At 38.0% G+C, this 19955-nt stretch overlaps 1 protein-coding gene across 1 annotated transcript; it reads right to left on the bottom strand.

Annotated features, from left to right (window-relative positions):
* Positions 1–9463: 9463 nt before the first annotated feature.
* LOC109163457 (UDP-glycosyltransferase 73C1-like) lies at positions 9464–19955 on the bottom strand. Its single transcript, XM_019312202.1, has 2 exons — positions 19947–19955; positions 9464–11033 (listed from the first exon to the last, which is right to left on the bottom strand). The coding sequence occupies exon 2, from the start codon at positions 11014–11016 to the stop codon at positions 9535–9537; it is 1482 nt and encodes a 493-aa protein (XP_019167747.1). The 5' UTR covers positions 11017–11033; positions 19947–19955; the 3' UTR covers positions 9464–9534.

Here is a 19955-nt window from a genome sequence, read left to right as displayed (position 1 = left end):
AAAGCCATTAAAGGCATTATATTCTGGGCATCAGTTTCTGGTTCGAAGAGAACGCAGCAGCCTCGCCGTTGTTTCGTCGATCACCCGCCGGTGCAGCGCCGTTGCCAAACACCACTAGGAATCTCCGAGGTTATAAAGAAAACCCCATGAAGAATGGAGTTTCTCTGCCTCAAAAGAACACGCAGAAACCGCCACAGTCGTCTCACCCTCTCCGGTCATCCCCTCCCTCTTTCATCGTCATCATCAGACTTCTTCCTCATCATGCCTCAATAGCAGCCGCAAGTTGTATGCCTTTAGAACTGGGAAAAGGCAGAAGTTAGGTGATGCATGCAACGTGATAGGTGGGGGTGGCGGAGGACTTTAGAAGAAAAGCAAATAAAAATTAATTGTTGCATTTTGGTTGGTGGTGAGGGGAGGTGAATTGCAGAAATCAAGACAGTGGAAAGGAAAGAGAATGCTATGGCTGTTAGGCTGTATTATTGTTGGTATTGTCTGCATGCGAGGGAGTCAGCATTGGAAATACAAAATGAAAAGTAAAGAAGAAAAAGAGAAAAAGTGGAATTGGTGGTTTCTGCAATGCGCTCTCTACATTCTAAATGGCTGCCCGTTCTCCCGCGCCGGTGGCTTGAAAATGATCTTTGTGTTTCTTGAACAAAGAAGCAAGTCGAATGTTTGTTCCTATGTTCTCCCCGCCGATCAGTGCCCATCTGCTTCCTCCAATCTTTATTTAATAGCTAATAGGAATACTGTTATAATAATATTATTATAATTTAATTAAACCAAGTATGTGGGAGTTGTGGCAATGCATGCAGATTGAGGATGCAGTAAGTGAGTCATGACTTTACAATACATGGAGCATGCATCTCCTAAATTTATGCTTTACTAGTTTTGTATTCACTATAAATAGGCTTGTTATTAACCATTTTAAATCATCAATTTGAATCACAAAGCATTCTTTCCTCTCTCTCCCTCTTTCTCTAATATATATATTATATATATATATATATATATATATTATAGATATATTATATTATATTTAATATATATTATATTAAATATATTATATTTAATATATCTAACATTTGGTATCAGAGCCAGTCAACCTTTCAACCCCGAGGTATTTTTCATAGTGAATTATGGCCACAAATTTCAATATTGTATGGTCGGGTCCCAAATTGGACGGGAAACTCGATTACAATTATTGGCAAATTATGATGTCCACACATTTGCAAGCTCAAAATCTTTGGAGCTTTGTTGATCCCGGTCTACCCGAAGGAGCTGATGCAGCCGCTATATGGCGAGATAAATTGGCCTTGGGTCAGATTCACCAAAGTGTTCAATATTCCATTTTTGGGCAATTAGCTCGTGCTCAAACAGCAAAACAAGCTTGGGACATCTTAAAGGTGTCACACAAAGGAGTCGATCGGGCACAGAAGTCTAAGTTGCAGTCGTTGAGAAGGTTGTACGATAATTGTGAGATGACCTCTACAGAAACAGTAGATGCGTATTTCACTCGTCTTATTGATATGGTGAATAAGATGAGGCTATATGGAGATACGATTGAAGATGGTGCAGTGGTTGAAAAAGTTCTTCGAACTATGCCGATGAAGTATGACCATGTGGTGGCTTCAATAACAGAGTCACACAAAACCGAGCTCTTATCAATTGCAGAGCTGAAAGGTATGGTAGAAAGTCATATTGACAGGATTGCGTCAAAATCGGAACCACTAGCAGAAGAAGCTTTGAAGAGTCAAGTCACCCTTAATGTGACTGGCACTAATCAAAGAGGTGGAGGATCTGGTAGAAGTCGTGGAAGAGGAAGAGGAGGTTCTGGTGGAAGAGGTCGCGGTAACTTCAACCAAGGAGGAGGACGTGGTAACTCCAACCAAGGAAGAGGTGGAGGTAATACCAAACAAGGTAAATTTCCATTTCATTGCTACAATTGTGGCAAGTATGGACACAAGATTGCAGATTGTTGGTATAATGAGGACAACAATCGTGGAAATCAAGCAAACATTGCTGAAAACACTGCTGAAAAGTCTGGTGAGAGTTCTGAAACTTTACTTTTAGCCAGCGATAGTTTTTCTGCAGATAAGAACATATGGTTCTTGGATACTGGGTGTAGTAACCATATGTGTGGGAAGAAAGAATTGTTTTCTGAACTGGATGAATCAGTCCGGTCTGAAGTGACATTTGGCAACAAGTCAAAAGTGCCAATTTTGGGAAAAGGTAAAATCTCTATTCAGTTGAAGGATGGTACTCACAATTTTATATCCGATGTGTTCTATGTTCCTGAACTACACCAAAATTTGTTGAGTTTGGGTCAGTTGTCAGAAAAAGGATATAAGATACATATTGCTCAGGGGTGTTGTACCATTGAAGATGCTAAAGGAGTTTTGATTGCAAAGGTAAATATGTCCCAAAATCGACTATTTCCTTTGAAAATTAAGCATACTCTCCTTGATTGCTTTAATTCTGAAGTTTGTGATGATAATTGGTTATGGCATATGCGGTTTGGGCATTTTCATTTCTCTGGATTAAACTATCTTGCGAGAAAGGAACTTGTTTCTGATTTACCTGCTGTGAATGTCCCTGATCGTATATGTGAGATTTGTGTGATTGGGAAGAAGCATAGAGATCCCTTCCCTGTGGACAAGTCAAGGAGAGCTACAAAACAGTTGGAGATTGTTCACTCAGACCTGTGTTCATTAGAGGTTCCCTCATATGGAGGTTGTAAGTACTTTATTACTTTCATTGATGATTTCAGTAGGAAAACATGGGTTTACTTTCTCAAGCAAAAGTCTGAAGCATGTGATGTTTTCAAACAATTTAAGGCTTTTGTTGAAAAGTAGAGTGGTTATGAAATTAAAATCTTGAGAACTGATAGAGGTACAGAATATATTGCTTGTGATAATTTTCTGAAGGAAAAGGGTATTCAGCACCAAATGACAGCCAGATACACTCCGCAACAAAACGGAGTGGCTGAGAGGAAGAATAGGTCAATCATGGATATGGTGAGGTGCATGTTGAAATCCAAGAATCTGCCTAAGCCTTTTTGGGCAGAAGCTGTTGCTTGTGCTGTCTATGTGTTGAATAGGTGTCCAACTAAAAGCGTCCGTGATAAGACACCCGAAGAAGCTTGGAGTGGGAGAAAACCCTCTATCAAATATCTCAAGGTTTTTGGATGTTTGGCATATGCACATGTGCCAGATCCATTGAGAAAGAAGTTGGATGATAAAGGTGAGAAATGCATATTCATTGGTTATAGTGATGCTTCAAAGGCTTATAAACTATACAATCCTGAAACTAAAAAGGTTGTTATAAGTCGTGATGCCACTTTTGATGAATATGGTGCCTAGGATTGGTTAGCTAAAGATGAAAGTTCAGTTGTTATTCCTGCTGTTGAAAATATTGTTGAAGAGCAACCGATTCCAGATAATGTCCAGTCTCCTTCATAGCCAGAGTCGTCAGTTCGACGATCTCAGCGCGAGCGCCACTTACCAGCTCGCTTGCAAGATTATGTTTTGGGTCATGATGATGACCTGTCTGATGAAGAGATTGTTCAATTTGCTCTCTTTGCAGATTGTGATCCTTTAACTTTTGAGGAGGCTGCTACAGAAACTCATTGGCTTAAGGCGATGGATAAGGAGATACGTGCCATTGAAAAGAATGGTACCTGGGAGTTAACAGATTTACCTCCTGGAAAGAAGCCAATTGGAGTGAAGTGGGTTTACAAAACGAAGTACAAGTCAAATGGAGAAATTGACCGTTTTAAGGCACGGTTAGTAGCAAAGGGTTACAAACAGAAACCAGGTATTGATTATTTTGAGGTTTTTGCTCCTGTAAGTAGACTTGATACAGTTCGAATGGTTATTTCTCTTGCTGCTCATTAAGAGGTTTGAAATGACCGATATGGGCCTTATGTCTTACTTTCTTGGCCTTGAGGTTATTCAGATGGATGGTGGAATCTTTATTTCACAGAAGAAGTATGCTGCTGATATTTTGAAAAAGTTCAAAATGGAAAACTCCAAACCAGTTTCGACTCCGTTAGCTGAAAAGTTAAAGGTGTCCAAAGATGAGTGTGGTAAGAATGTGAATGTTACAGCTTATAAAAGTTTAATTGGAAGTCTGAGGTATCTGGTGGCAACAAGGCCAGATATTTCTTTTGGAGTTGGAATACTTAGCAGATTCATGGAGGAGCCAAAAGAATCACATTGGGCTACAGCAAAGCGAATTCTGAGATATGTGAAAGGTACGAGTAATGATGGACTTTTTTACTCTACTAATGAAGCTGTGGAACTTGTTGGGTACACAGACAGTGATTGGGCTGAAGATATGGAGACCAGAAAAAGCACATCAGGATATGCCTTCTATCTTGGTTCAGCCATATTTTCTTGGTCGTCAAAGAAGCAGCAGATTGTAGCACTTTCAACAGCAGAAGCAGAATATATTGCAACAGCAAACTGTGCTACTCAAGCAGTTTGGCTGAGGAGAATTTTGGAGTTCTTACAACACGAGCAGGAAGCACCTACAACTATTTTTTGTGACAACAAGTCAGCAATATCGTTGTCCAAAAATCCAGTCTTTCATGGTCGCAGCAAACACATTGATATCAAGTATCACAAAATCAGAGAGTTGGTTGTTGAAAAACAAATCAACATTGAGTATTGTTCAAGTGAATGTCAAGTTGCAGATATCTTTACGAAGCCGTTGAAGACAGAGACATTTCTTAAATTGAAGAAAGATATTGGGATGACCAATATATCCAACTTGGTTTAAAGGAGGCAATGTTATAATAATATTATTATTATAATTTAATTAAACCAAGTATGTGGGAGTTGTGGCAATGCATGCAGATTGAGGATGCAGTAAGTGGGTCATGACTTTACAATACATGGAGCATGCATCTCCTAAATTTATGCTTTACTAGTTTTGTATTCACTATAAATAGGCTTGTTATTAACCATTTTAAATCATCAATTTGAATCACAAAGCATTCTTTCCTCTCTCTCCCTCTTTCTCTAATATATTATATATATATATATATTATAGATATATTATATTATATTTAATATATATTATATTAAATATATTATATTTAATATATCTAACAAATACTTATAAACTTCTAATGATTTATTTTTTAAATTTATGTAGATAATGAAGATAATATTGATAATCCATCAATGGATTACACGGCTTCTAATGTTGTTAATGTTGATGATGATTGATGATTGATGAAGGTATTAATGTATTAATGTATTATTATATAATATTTATTTAATAGTTAATAACTTAGTATGATTACTTATATATTTTTAATGATTGATTTTATAAATTTATGTAGATGATGAAGATAATGATGATGATTGAGGATTCATGGTCATGGTCCTCATGGATCCCATGGATGATTGATAACTGATTGAAGGCTTCTAATGTTGTTGATGTAATGATGTTTATTGATGATTGATTGTTTATTGATAATTTAAGACTTGTTTTAGTTGTTTTGGACTTTGAGTCTTTGAGAGTTTGGGACTTTGATGATGAAGATAACTACAAATTATGATGAATGAATGAATGGTGATGAATGTATTAATGTAAATATGGAACTTGAAAACTTTAAAGTTTAAATGTTGAATTGTTGAATGTTGATTGTTGATTTTTGTGTTAAAAACTTTAAATATAAATATTAATTTTGTGTGTTAAGAATTTACTCAATTTAGAATATTAGATAAATAGATAAATGTGTGAATAATCAATTAATAATTACAATTTTTGCAATTAATTATTTATTTTTTGTAAGATGGGCTGGCGGGCTGCCCCGCCAAACTGTCACTTCACGGGTTGGGTTACAACCCAACCCGTGTAAAAAAATGAGCTCGGCCTAGCCCGTCCTATTTGTGGTCTAACTCGAGACGGGCTAGCTTGTACGGACCGGGCTGGCCCGTTTTGAGAACACTAGATGGTGGCCAGCGCCGACCACTGTGGAGGGCGACAGCGAGGTCGTCGAAGGGTGTGCCCTCCGCCCAGGGCCAAGGTGCCACAAGTGCGCTAGGTGCACCCTGGTGGCGTGGTGACGCACCTTGGGTAGTGGTGGTAGGCGTCCAGCCGGGGCACCTAGGCGCACGAGGGCACGCACACCCTTGTCCTGGGCATGCCAAGCGTGCAAGGTGTACCTGGCGCGCTAGGTGCGCCCGGCCTGCTCGGGCTTGCCCCCAGTGTTATGGATTTATAGATAGATAGAACCCTTTTAGCCTCAACATTTGGGCTTGGTTAATAGCCCAAACACGGTGGTAGCACTCCATCTGTTTCAAAATGTTATTTTCACTTCCTTCCACATTCTAATTCCATATTTTAAATAAATAAAATGCCTCTTAATTTCAATATTGCGGTTTCCAAAAATTGGGAGTATTACACTTGGTACATAAAAATAATTTTGTAGACACATAAAAATATTACTATAGGCAAATAAAAAAACAAATTAGGCATATATTTTGTGATGGGCTTGCAGTAGTGATTTTATGAATCTATAGTAGTGATTTTCTGAACATGTAGTAAAAACTTTTATGAACTTGTAGTAGTTAATTAATGAATGTGTATTAATAACTTTATGAACCTTTATGCTATAATAACCTAATGAACCTATAGTAATGTTTGTATGCACCTTCAATAGTAACTTTATCATCTTGCAATAATGACTTTATAATCTTGCAATGATAACTTTATGAATCTGCAGTTGTAATTTTATAAACATACATTAGTGAATTTATGTACTAATAGTTGTGTGTTTATGAACCAACAATAATATAGATTTATTTTAACATTTAAAAAAAAAACTATCAATACGTGTCATTTAAAGGATCTCAATTAAAGTTTTTTAGTTATATATTCTTTATACATTAATTTTATATGTACAAAAATAAATTTAAGTTGGAAAAAAGACAGATTTAAGGAGAAAAAAATATTGGTGTCTTGAGCACATGTTGCTACATAACTAGAACAAAACGATATAAAGTTGTGATTCTCGGTCAAAATAATCATTTAGTGTTTTGGTTATATCTCAATATAGAAATGCTTAAATTGAGTAATTGTTAAAATTATTGAAAAATTAAATCAAAGAGCAACAACTTTTATAAATACCATCAAGCCTATTTTTAACGCTAATAAAAAAAAATTTTAAAAATGGTGATGAAAGAGATAATGCAAGGAAGGATGCCAATGGACGAGCGTACGTCCCGGCCTAAGGCCATCCATTGCTACTCTAATAGTAGATGAACAGGATGATGGATAGTCATCCTTAAGGCCATCCATTGTTGGATGAACTCTAATTATATTATTTGTCTACCTTTTACTTTCATATTTTTAGATCATATTAGCCTTACATTTATGTTCTATTACATAATTGGAAACCTGTATTTATGGATTTACATTTGAATTTTAAGATTACTCTTCATATTTAATATATAAGTTTCTCTTCCCTATATCTGTAGTGTTTCATTTATACTATTTACATATTGTTCTTGTGATTTTGCATGTATTCTTGCATATTATGTGTGAATAGTTTGTTTATAGGCTTGAGTTAGAATTATATTATCTATATATCTAGATGCAGGGACGGAGGTAAGTGTATGTTTAGGGGGGCCTTGGCCCCCTCCCCCACCCCAAAATTTTTTAATATTATATATGTATTAAATTTTTTTAAAAAAATGTTATATAGAATTTTAAAAAATTTTGTTGTTTTTTCAAAATATTTGGCCCCCCTCCACTTAATTAATCTTACAGGTAAAGTTATAAATTTTTTCATCTTCTCAACTTTTTCAGTTCTCTCTTATTTCAAATTATGTATTCCATATATTGTTGACTCACATTCAAATTAAATTTCATTTAACCTACTTACTAGTTTCTCTGCGTAGAACCATGCATATATGCGGCATATACGTTATAATAAGATAATTTGTCATTAACAAAATCTATGCATATTTTTCAAGTTAATTTTTATTTTTTATTTTTATTTATAACTACTTGTTTGGTTAATTTTTGTTTCATATTCTATTGTTTATCTTAAATAATTGTTTTGTTTGATTCTAAATCATGGATATCAAGTGCATTTGTTTGATTAATTATGTAAATTTGTGGTTGTGTGATAAATTTTGTATTTAATTTAAAATGCATAATAATGTAACAATTGTGTAGTATATGTATTTGAGAAAACAATTGCTATTATGTTATGTTGTGAAGAGGGTTTTTCAAGAAATAATCAATAGTCTTTTAAAACATGCGTGAATGTTTTCATTCTTTCAACCGTACAATGCAAAGTAATGTGCATTGAAAAGCATATTGCAAAATAATTTAATATAGATTCAATTATAAATAATTTATTCTAAACTTTATTGAATTTGTAATGTAATGATTATTTTGAGATATGTTAACGAGATATCAATGTATTTAATTTAGTACTTCAATCGTAGTTCGGCCCCTCGCATTGTTCCGTCCTGGCTCCGTCCCTGTCTAGATGTTCTATTTGTGATTATTGTATAAAGAGTATAAATCCAACATAGGATTATTGATCGAGTTTATATTTGGTGTACAATATTCATTAGCATATATATTTTTAAAGAATTATTGACTACAATGAGATGTGGGTTAGATTCAAACCACTCCTTGGATAACTTTAATTTGTTCCTATGAAAATAGGATAAATTAGAGAGTTTTGATGCTTTGTGTACTAGAGCGGACTTTGAATTAACATGTCCCGAGAATAAAGTAATTCATTGCTCTAATCTTTCACTAGTACAAAACAGGTCATCCACGACCCTTGTACAGCGTTTTCCGTGACCCTTTTTGTTGCGTCACGGAAAGTTAAGAGTCCATGACCCTTATTCCATAAAAGGGTTGTGATTTTTTTTTTTTTAATAAGGGTATTCGCGACCCTTTCAAGTGAAAACATCTCTAAACGTGAGAACATGCAGACTTCTCTAGTAATGCACAATAAATTTTTCATGAATACACAATAACTACCCTAACTCCATGACTACTTTTTAAATGCACCTTTTTTTTCAACCATACACTACCATATTATTAAAAAGGTAGCAGAAAGTCACATTTTTATACTCATTTTTTGTACTAGTTTTTGTTTACTTGGTAAAGAAATTATCTTGTACACAAAGATTCCTGCATGCATCCTCTCAAATTCTGGATTTGCCCATGACTTGCTATGACTTATGAAATGTATAGTTTCTTGTTCATTTTCTTGTGCAAGTGCCTACTTTATTATTGTATATTATGTGACATAACACATTATTTCGAGAGAATGACATTATACCCCGTTCATGCTATACCTAGGTCACACATTATTATAGGTTGATCACACAAGTATTGTTCATGGATTTACAATTGGGTTGACCTGCACGGTATGAAATCTTATGTTCTTAACGGTGGTTTATTGGTTTTTGAAGGCAAAGCGTAATGGTCAATCAAACTGCAATAACTAACATGAAGTAGAAATTAAGAAATAAAAATTGAAACATCATAGGCTCAGCCTGATTTCAGAGTGTTGGTTTCCTCTGCAACATCTTGAATTAGTTTGGCAATATTGAGGAAAGATGAACCTCCTTCCTCCATTGCCGTCCTTGCCATTTCTCCAAGCTTTTTCATTCTTTCTCTTCTCATTTCAGCCTCCTCTCCTCCACTCATCACTTGTTCAATTGCCAGTGCAATATCATCTCTATTCACTTGGACTCCTGTCTGTTCTTCCCTCCCAACCAAAACCGGCAACTCCACTCCAACTCTAACTCCAGTTTTGAGCACATCCACAACTAACCTCTCGTTCAAGAATTGCTCCCCAAACATTGGCCAATTGATGAGTGGCACACCTGCAGTAATAGCTTCCAGGGCCGAATTCCATCCGCAGTGACTCAAGAATCCCCCGATAGAAGGGTGGGACAAGATTAGAACTTGCGGAGCCCAACCGAAGATGATAAGGCCTTGCCCTTTAACTCGTTCCTCATATTTTTCTTGTTGAAGCCAGTTTTGAAACTCATTAGAAATGTGCTTAATAGCCCAAATGAAGGGGCGTTTTGATGACTCCAGTGCAAGCCCAAGCTCTATCATCTGAGAAGTGGGCAATCGCGCTAGGCTCCCTAGGCAGACGTAGAGGACAGAGGTGGTTTCCTTGGAGTCCAGCCATTTTAAGCACTGGTGCTTATCAATGGTGGCCTTGTTTCCTCTTTCAACCATGTCTGAATCCTCCTTGTTGCAAAGAGAAACTGGGCCAATGCTCCAAACTTTCTTCCCTTTGGCTTTCTTGAATTCTTTGGTGTACTCCCTTTCCAGCTCCTCAAATGAGTTCATCACTATCCCAAAAGCGTTACCCTCTGCATCTTGTATTTCTTTGGTAATGTCCTTCTTTCCATCGGAGATTGGAGCCAACATTTGTGAGACCTGAGCTTTGGTTACTTGAATACTGTGAGGCAGTCCAGGCACCTCAAAGTATTGGGACTCGGACTCTAAGCTTTGAAAGCCACTCCAATTCCTTATGTTGTGCAAGCACAAGAGAGGGAAGCTACCCATCACATGGAAAACAATTCTTGGGATTTTAAGCTTCTGGGCAACATTGTTTGTCCATGGGAAGTTCATATCAGCAATTATGCAGCTCGGGGATGGCTTCATCTCTCTCAGCAACCCCTCAACTTGAGGTTGAAGCATCCTAACTGCTTCGTAGAATTGCAGCAACAGATCAAAAGAAGGAAGAAAATCCACATTGTCACAGCCCTCAGGTAACCCAACCTCTGTGCAGGGAAAGCTAATCTGGAGAATGTGGATTGGCAGCCCTGATTCTTGCGCACGAACAATCACAGATTTGACTCTGCTGGCATCTTGGGGTGTTAGGAGAATTGTGATTCTAACCCCGAAACTGGCCAGTGACTTGGCAAAGTCTATCATGGGGATCGTATGCCCTGGGGACATAAAAGGAAGCACAACGAAATGAAACTGCTCTTCTACTGTTGTCGCCGCCATTGTAAGCAGCTTGGAAACTTAGTAATTTTTTATTTTTTTTTTCTAAATCTTCTCTGGTTTAGTGTCTTTTGTACTACACTAGCAGAATTGGGAACTATCCTTTTATATAAAACCATTTTCACTGCCGCTTGATGACGTAAGGGCATACGTCTTTATAAAACCTTACTGTATTTACTAGCAAGACAAGATGACAGGAGGGAGCCTCTGGATTTTTATGGAGGACTTGGCAGCCATGATTATTACATTTGAATTTTGAAAAACTTTAGCGAGTGACAGTTGGTCGGCTTTCTGGGACAGTGAACATCAACAGAGTGGTATCATATCAGAATTATGAATGACTATGCTTTGATTCCAACTCTTCAATTCAAACCCAACCTTACACTGTAGAAACCCAACTAGAATCAGAATCTTATCCTACAGTTCCTATTTTAGTTTAGAACCGGAACGTAAAGGTTTCGGTTCAGATTTAACAAAATTGAGAACGGAACCCGTCAGGTCCGATTAGGAACTTGGTTGTTCCGGGCGATTACAAACTGAAAAATACAAAAAAAAAAAAGAAATTAAATTAAATAAAAGGCTGCATTCAAAAAAAAAAAAATAAAAGGCTAAAAAGCTTGATAGCCTACTTGTCCCCAACAACAGTAGTATCTGTGAATTTTAAAGGCATCACCAATGTAATATCCTCACGATTGCCAAATCATTCTTTTCTTTATTTCTTTCGCATCTCCAGACTAATTGTGACCACTATTCACTATTCGATTCCGGTTCTGATTTTTAACCGGTGGTTCACGATTTTAACAATTTACAAACCGGAATCAAAACCTCTTAGAAAGCTTTCGGCTTTGGTTACGGAACTAACGGTTCCGGTTACAACTCTCAGTTCGAACCAGTATTTTTAATTTATTTTATAAGAAGGAATTAATGCATTAAATCATCAACAAACAATGAATAAGAAAAGGAGTGGCACATCAAACCATTCCCCCCAACTTGACATAGAAATGACTTTCCGAGCGACGCTATGGACAGCACGATTCGCAGATCACTTAACAAAGTGGAAATTAACATTATTTAATAGGGTATCATCAACTAACAAACCAAAAGAAGACATCATTTAATAGGGATGTAATCTCTATAATGTCCTCAACTAACAAACCAAAAGAAGAGTGAAACGGTGGGAACAAATAGCATTCTTTCCTAAAAGGTTAAATCCTCAACCTTAAGGACCTCACACCCTAGAGCATCTTGGAGGATGTGCTTACTGCTAAACAGATGAGGGCTCATCCCTGGTCATTCTTCTCAAACTTCACCCCTATGACCAGTTGAGCTGTCTATGCGGTTGGAAACAAATAGCATGAAATAGTGTTTGGGAGTCTGTTTCCACATCCACATCTCCCAATCCTAGATCCTTCAACCAACTCAAAGCCTCACGAATACCAAGAGCTTCAGCCTCCTGCACAGTAAAACTTCCTTGCATTCGAATTCCTTTCGCAGCACTGAACCTACCTTCATCATCTAGGAGTACCCAGCCCATTCCCATCATTTTACTAGTGTGATCAAAGGCTGCATCAGTGTTCAATTTGATGGTTTGAGTCTTTTGACGGCTCCAACGATTGATTGCACATCGATCACGTCTTCTTTTTTTCTTATGCCAAACTTCCTTACCAAAAGTCTTCATGTTAACCATCGCTTTTAGGGTGTGTCGGCTGGGGTATAAGGTACCCACCTTTACCAATTACTTCTCAACTGCTTCGCGCTTCACAGAGTCAAACGACTCACCAGCAACGTGGTTCCTCTTCTCCGTGTACCTTAAAGGTCCAAGTTTTTCTTGTATACCCATCTTGATCTCTATTACTTCCAAGTTCATTGCTTCGAACTTGCCCAATCTTGGTTTCTTCAAGGGTAGGTAGGACTACTTCTACGTTGAACACTTCGATCTTACACTTCAACTCTTCGTGCTTTAGAAAGATCCAAAGTTAACTCTTAGCTCTTTAACTCTGGGAAGCTTCTATCACGTTGATCCAAAGACGACCACTTGGCGTGTGTTGACATCTTCTTAGAGCGTCTGCGACCGCTCTTGACTCTCCCTCGTGCGTGAGGGTCTTCAAGTCTTGATCTTTGAACTCCAATTGACGTCTTTGCTTCTTAACGGACTTCTGCTGCACGAAACTTAGACTTCAACTCTGGGGTTTAACGTAGAGCTGATGACGATGTCGTACCAGAGACAGCGCCACTTGTTCGAGCAGGGATTGTTGTAGTTGACTCTAGGTTGCGAGTAAAGCAATCTTCTTCTTTGAGTTGGCCACATGCTCAGCTGTAACCACAACGACTTTGCTACCTTGTAACAACAGACATTCGAGTCTTCATTCTCTTAGCCACAGTCTTCGTCAAGACTTCAACGAAACCAGGGCGAGGCAACTTACCGAGAAGGTTCACACCAACCGAGATCAACTACCACAACAACTAAAGCTAACAAGATAAAAGAACGAAACAGATACAAAAGATAACTTACAACCTCACCGCGCATAGAATTCTGGGCATAGAGTATTTAAAGGCTTTAATGATTTGACCTTGTAACAAAATTAGACTAGATTTCATTTGTTACTGAAAAATCCGTATTCATTCTAGAGAGAGAAAGCTTGAGGGTTGTATGCAAATTATCAACTTGCACCAAATCTGCAAGCTCCTTTCTTGAAGGATTAAAAAATTGTGATTGTGGATTGTCAATTGTGATTGAAGCTATGTTTTTCCTACATTTTCTCACTTCTAATCTCCATTAATTGTTTCTCTTCATCAACTTTCTCAATTATGATTTCAAATCATAAGTATATGAGTAGCTAGATTCTTAGGAATTGGATTAGGTTTCCTTTGTGATTATGCATTCTTGATATTCATTGCTTTTAAGAATTGAATAATGCATTGATTGAACGAGTTTTGTTGTTGGAAGTGAATTTTGTATTGATTCTTGCATGGTGATGGCCACATCATGTTAGGATTTTAGGAAATATGTATTGTATACAAGAGATTGGGAGTTCACATGAGCCTCTTCACTTGCAATTCCCACCTCTTACCGAAATGTGGAGCTCGAAAGAAAGTATGTAGACAAGGTGTTCAATAAAATGCCTTAGGCAATTAAAGTTACTACAAAAGTAGAACTCGAATTGCTTAATAGTCTAATGACCGTAGTCGGCTTAACCTTCGTAAAAATTCATTCCAAAGGACCAATCAATGCATCATTTCCATTTCCATTCACATTCCCATTTTAGACTTCCCAAATGCATATGAGCAAAGAAAGCTTGATCCAATTCCCTTCATTTCAATTGATATTGTAACACCCCTAAAATTTAAAACTTTCAAAGCTTATGAAATAAATGTAGTATTATCATTAAATCCCAAAACAGAGCATACTAAACATAAGAGTTTGGGGTGCTATGCCACATCTGAGCTGGAGAACTCAAATGCACAGGCTATAGTAACTAAGTATCCTCAAAGTAATATCAATACATCATCATGGAATGCAGGCCGAAAGGAAAACTATCTATCTAAGCTTCGGTCCTTTAGCGCGCTCCGGAGTTTACTTATCTGTGCCTGAAAGCCAAATATATCTGTTCAGCGAATAATGCTGGTAACCCACTCCAACGCGTTGAAATACAATATATATATATATATATATATATATATATATATATATATATATATATATATATATATATATATATATATATATATATATATATATATATAGGGTCCTGATCAGGTGAGGACCTAATCTTAGGTGAGGACGTGAGGACGTGAGGACTAATCTAGACCATTAAATCAGAATGATGTATGATTGAGATTAAAAGAAACAAATCACACGGATTAAGAAAACAAATCCCTTTAAAATATTAAAATATATAAATTTAGGGAAAATCAGTCTTATATATATATATATATATATATATATATATATATATATATATATATATATATATATATATATATATATATATATATATATAGGGTCCGGATCAGGTGAGGACCTAATCTTAGGTGAGGACGTGAGGACGTGAGGACTAATCTAGACCATTAAATCAGAATGATGTATGATTGAGATTAAAAGAAACAAATCACACGGATTAAGAAAATAAATCCCTTTAAAATATTAAAATATATAAATTTAGGGAAAATCAGTCTTATTAAAAGATGTGCAATCCTATACAAAATGTTGTGCATTCCTATACTGAGTGTTGTGCATCAATAACTTCATTGTTGTGCATTCAAACCCCGCCAAAAAAATCATACAGTGAACATCCAATGTTCTACGATGCATTGAACTATGTGCTATAATGCACAACTCCCTAGCCTATAGTGCACAACTTACAACACTAGGTTGCACAATCAGCACACACGAATGCACAATCATACTACCCAGACATTTATACATATACACGACAATCCAAATATAGACAACATTATAGTCAAAAGAACAAGCGAAAAAAAATAAAAAATACTGATTAGTTTGCATGGGCGAACACTCAATCAATGATGAAGAAATCGTGGCTCCAAATTGCAACGGTGATGATCCAAGAAAATAGGAAACAAATTTGGCCAAGGATTATACATGCGTTCACACTTAAAAAAAATAGAAAAAGACACTATTATCTCACTTTAACAAAAAAGATCAATCCATGTCATCTTAAGAACTCAAATCTGGATCATCCAAATAAAAAAATAAACGCACAAGATTAGTCCTCACGTCCTCACCTAAGATTAGGTCCTCACCTGATCCGGATTATATATATATATATATATATATATATATATATATATATATATATATATATATATATATATATATATATTGGAAAACCATTTTGAAGCCGGAAGATATATACTTAGGAAACTCTAGCTTTAAAAACCGAGAATAAACTCAACAAGTAGGGACAAGCACATTCAACAGTTATCATCACGCATATAAAGATACTAGCATGTATACTAAGGTCATAAGATTATTTCACGTCATCCATATCATTATTCAATCATTATCTCAATCACATAAACACACTTTGGTGGTGCTGCAGGACCCTTCACGCGCCCATACACGAAGCACCAGTGCATATAGCTCTGGCATGCCCGAAGCACCCTGCCTCGTATCGCAACACGAAGGGGTCGATCGCAACCGATCGATGAACCGCAGCTCATCATAATGTTTGATCGCAACCAAACAGTGGACCGCAGCCCAAAAGTGTATTTCTAATCGCAACCAGATTATGAACCGCAGCTCATGTAAAACGTTTGATCGCAACCAATTGGTGGACCGCAGCCCTATATAATATTTATATACCTGACCGATCGCAACCGGCCTTGTAACACCCCCCAAAACATGCTATATAAAAAGCCTTAACACATGCAGATATCACAACAAAACACTAGCACAACGGAAGATAAAAGGTAACTGGATAAAAGTAAATCCAAAACAGGGGTGTTATGCCACGTTTACCAACAATGATAAACGCTACGGCCAAATCTGCATGGTATACAACTATCCCAAAACTCACAAGTGTAAAACTAAACCGGCTCACAGGCCGTAAGACAAACGAAAGGAGCTACACTATTGGGCACTAGACCCCGCTCTCGTCTAGACATCACCTGAAAGATCACAAGTAAACATGGGACGACGCCCGGTCAGCGAATAAAGCTAGTAACCCACCAATACATGTGAAATAACATAAATAGGTAACATATAAGTTGTCAAACCATTTTCGAAACGGAATACATATATATATAAGTGCAAAACCAAGAGTCAAAGCCAACATAAGACTCAACAATCTCAACAAACAACACGGGAACACATCCCAAGACCACATGAACATCACGACTCACAAAAGAGTCAAGGCATGATCTATCATCACTCAATAGATCAAAACCCGACAAGTACAACGCAAAAGAATAAGACTTACACAACCGGTAACACATGCCAAGGCAACACATGCCTCTGTGACTACACACGTCACATGAGAACAACACACAACACCGGCTACAATAGCCCTCGTGACATCACCCATCACGAGTTGATATGTCTGCCTTATGCCCGATTCCAACCTTATGGCTACCCCCAACCTTGTTTCTTCTTTCCAACCATTATCTCCAGGACCCCTGTACTTCGAGTCCAACCTTTTCTCTCAGGGACCGTCGTCCCCCACCAACGACTACCAACGAGACCACCAATTTCATAGTACACGAGGTACCGTACACACACACGGCATCACATGCCTTCCCAAGAAATACGTGGACCTATCACTCAGGCCACAACTCCATAATCACGTCACGGCCACCACGAGGACGGCTGCAATACCTTGGTGACTGGTGTCCCATACCACTAATCGTGCAGTCCAGGTAAAGCCACACACACCACACCTCAACAGGAATCAATTAACGGATTACAACGAAGGTATGAAACATACTCAATCAAGGAATGGGTCACAGCCCAAAAACAACAACGATGAATAACACAAGTTATCATCAACCAATAGGAAGGTACAAACAACACACACGCTAGTATTTAAACACCGAACTAGCATGCTTATCAAACGGGTAAACCAAAGATAGTTCCGAAGAACACACAAGACTCATCACGGTTCAACGAAGCACAATGTTGAACACTTAGCACGATTCAAAACACCAAATGCCTACATGGATACCTACTACATAGTTCTAGACATACGAAACATCAAGAAGACACTCAAATAGTTCCACAAAAGAACATCGGGAAGTCAAAAGACCAAATACCGAGTCAAAAGAATCACGGGGAACAAATCCCATTTCAACACCGAAGTGTTCCCCGCGGGTGGACCCACGGGTAGGCCCCTACCCGTGGTTCGGGTCGCGGGTACACTACCCACGAGGCCATGTACTTGCGGGTGGGCGGCGGGTAGGGCTCTGGCCGTCGTTCCGCCCGCGGGTACATCCCTGTGTCCAAAAATAATCCCTTCGGGGATTTTCAACTCCAAGCTCAAATTCAAGTCCAAAACATGCCAAATCTCACCCAATACAACAAAATGACTTGAACCATAGGAAATTCCAAGCAATGGCACACAAGAACCCTAAACACAAGCTCTAGATATGCATTTTTCACAAGACAAATGCATTAACACTCACATTTCATAGCACAACACAAGTAGAATCCAAAAAATCACATATAGGTAAGCAAAATAGATTTTGTAGAGCATGGGTTACCTCTTGTAGACTAAAAGACTTCACTTAACACCTGAACAAGCTCCTTACATGGCTCACTTTCCAAACCCACTTCAAGAACAAACCAAAAGATCATAAAGATCCTACCTTTAAGAAAAGACACCTAAGATGGAACAAAAAACAAAAGATAGGCTTAGATCTTACCATCCTAGATGCCCAAATAGGTGAAAGGTTGAATCTTGGAAGTAACTCTTGAAGTCTTGGCAAGGTCTCAACTTAGCTTGGAGGAAAAGCTACTCACCTTTCTAGAGAGAAGGTAGAGCTAAATTTTAGAAATTGTAAGGGGTAGAATGAAGATGTCTACTAGGTTAGGTTACAATACTAACACTTGGTGAAAGGTCAAGAATGCCCTTACTAACATTAGAAAAGTGTAAGGAACAAGGGAACTCCCTTCAAAGCTCAAGGTACAACTTGACTTTGGAGTTGACTAGTCAAATACTAGTCCCCAACTATTAAATTTCAGGATTTTAGAAATTAATTCCTCAATTGAAATAGGATTAATTATTCAATTAATCCATGAATTGAATTTGGATTTTTTGGGTGTCACATCCTCTCCCCCTTCAAAGAAGCTTCGTCCCTGAAGCTTGGGTACGACGAATTAGAACAAACTTTGATAGGAAACAACATTGTGACAAGAGGTTCAAGAATAAGCTCTTTTGGTCAAAACTCAAAAGGTTTCACAAGAATTCCAAACAAGAAGGAAGGCTTATATCAAATCAAGAATTGGCAAGAGTTTAACAGAGGGTTGGATTGATCATCACGAACTCTAGATTAAACACCAACACCGACTTCTAGACAACAACCAAGAACTAGATAGCTAACTCCAAACACCAACTATTAAGCTATCTAACAACAAGGTAACAAGCAAAGCAAGCAAACACACAAGGTAAGCAACAAACTACCACCAATCTAACACCGGCTAAAAGGAAACAGCAAGGAAAAAGGCAAACGTGATTACCACAACACAAGCTAGAACTCCTCACTCTCCAACTCCTCGACCTCTTCAGACTCCTCGGCCTCCTCAGACTCCTCGTCATCTTCGTCTCTGCGGCTCGAACTGGCCTCAACCTGGTCTAGCCTCTGATGCACGACAACGAACTGCGTTTTCATAAAGGTGAAACCCTCCTCGACCAAGCGGTTCTGCTGGCGAAGCAAGGCGATAACGTGCTCCTCGTGTGCCATGGCATCATGCTCCCTCTTCGTGCAAGCTTCCCTTCTCCGTCGGTTCTCTTCACTATCTGAATCACTTTCTTCAGCTTCAGCAACTTCTGGTGCTCCCACCACATCCTCACGATCGGCTTCATCCTCGGCTTCCTCATCACCTCCCAAACTCTGAACGGCGAAGCTCAACTTCCCGGCATGAATGCCAAGCTCAGCTGCCAACTCGGCCTTTTCTTCAGGTGCTTTTCTTGCCACTTCCTCCAGTGTGACGTACTCACCATCATCCATTTGAAACAGATTACAACTCCGAAGGTTGGCGGCATTCAACACCATCTTTCCCACAGCCTTCGGGAGACAACCATCCACACTGACACCCTTCCGAACTAAGATCCAACTCAACACCATCCCGTACGGTAAGCTCTTCCGATTGTGATCCCGGCAAAACACCATGTGTTGCAAAATCAAAGCTGGCAAGTTGAACTTAACCATATTCTTGAGACAAAAGGCAAAGGTGCACTCCAACTTTCCCAACAAACTGCTTTTGT

This window comes from Ipomoea nil, unplaced genomic scaffold, assembly GCF_001879475.1.
Source record: "Ipomoea nil cultivar Tokyo-kokei standard unplaced genomic scaffold, Asagao_1.1 scaffold3030, whole genome shotgun sequence".
In the NCBI taxonomy this organism is placed as follows: Eukaryota; Viridiplantae; Streptophyta; class Magnoliopsida; order Solanales; family Convolvulaceae; genus Ipomoea; species Ipomoea nil.
The sequence above is the reverse complement of the archived record's forward strand: the minus strand, read 5'-3'. Positions and strand labels throughout refer to the sequence as shown.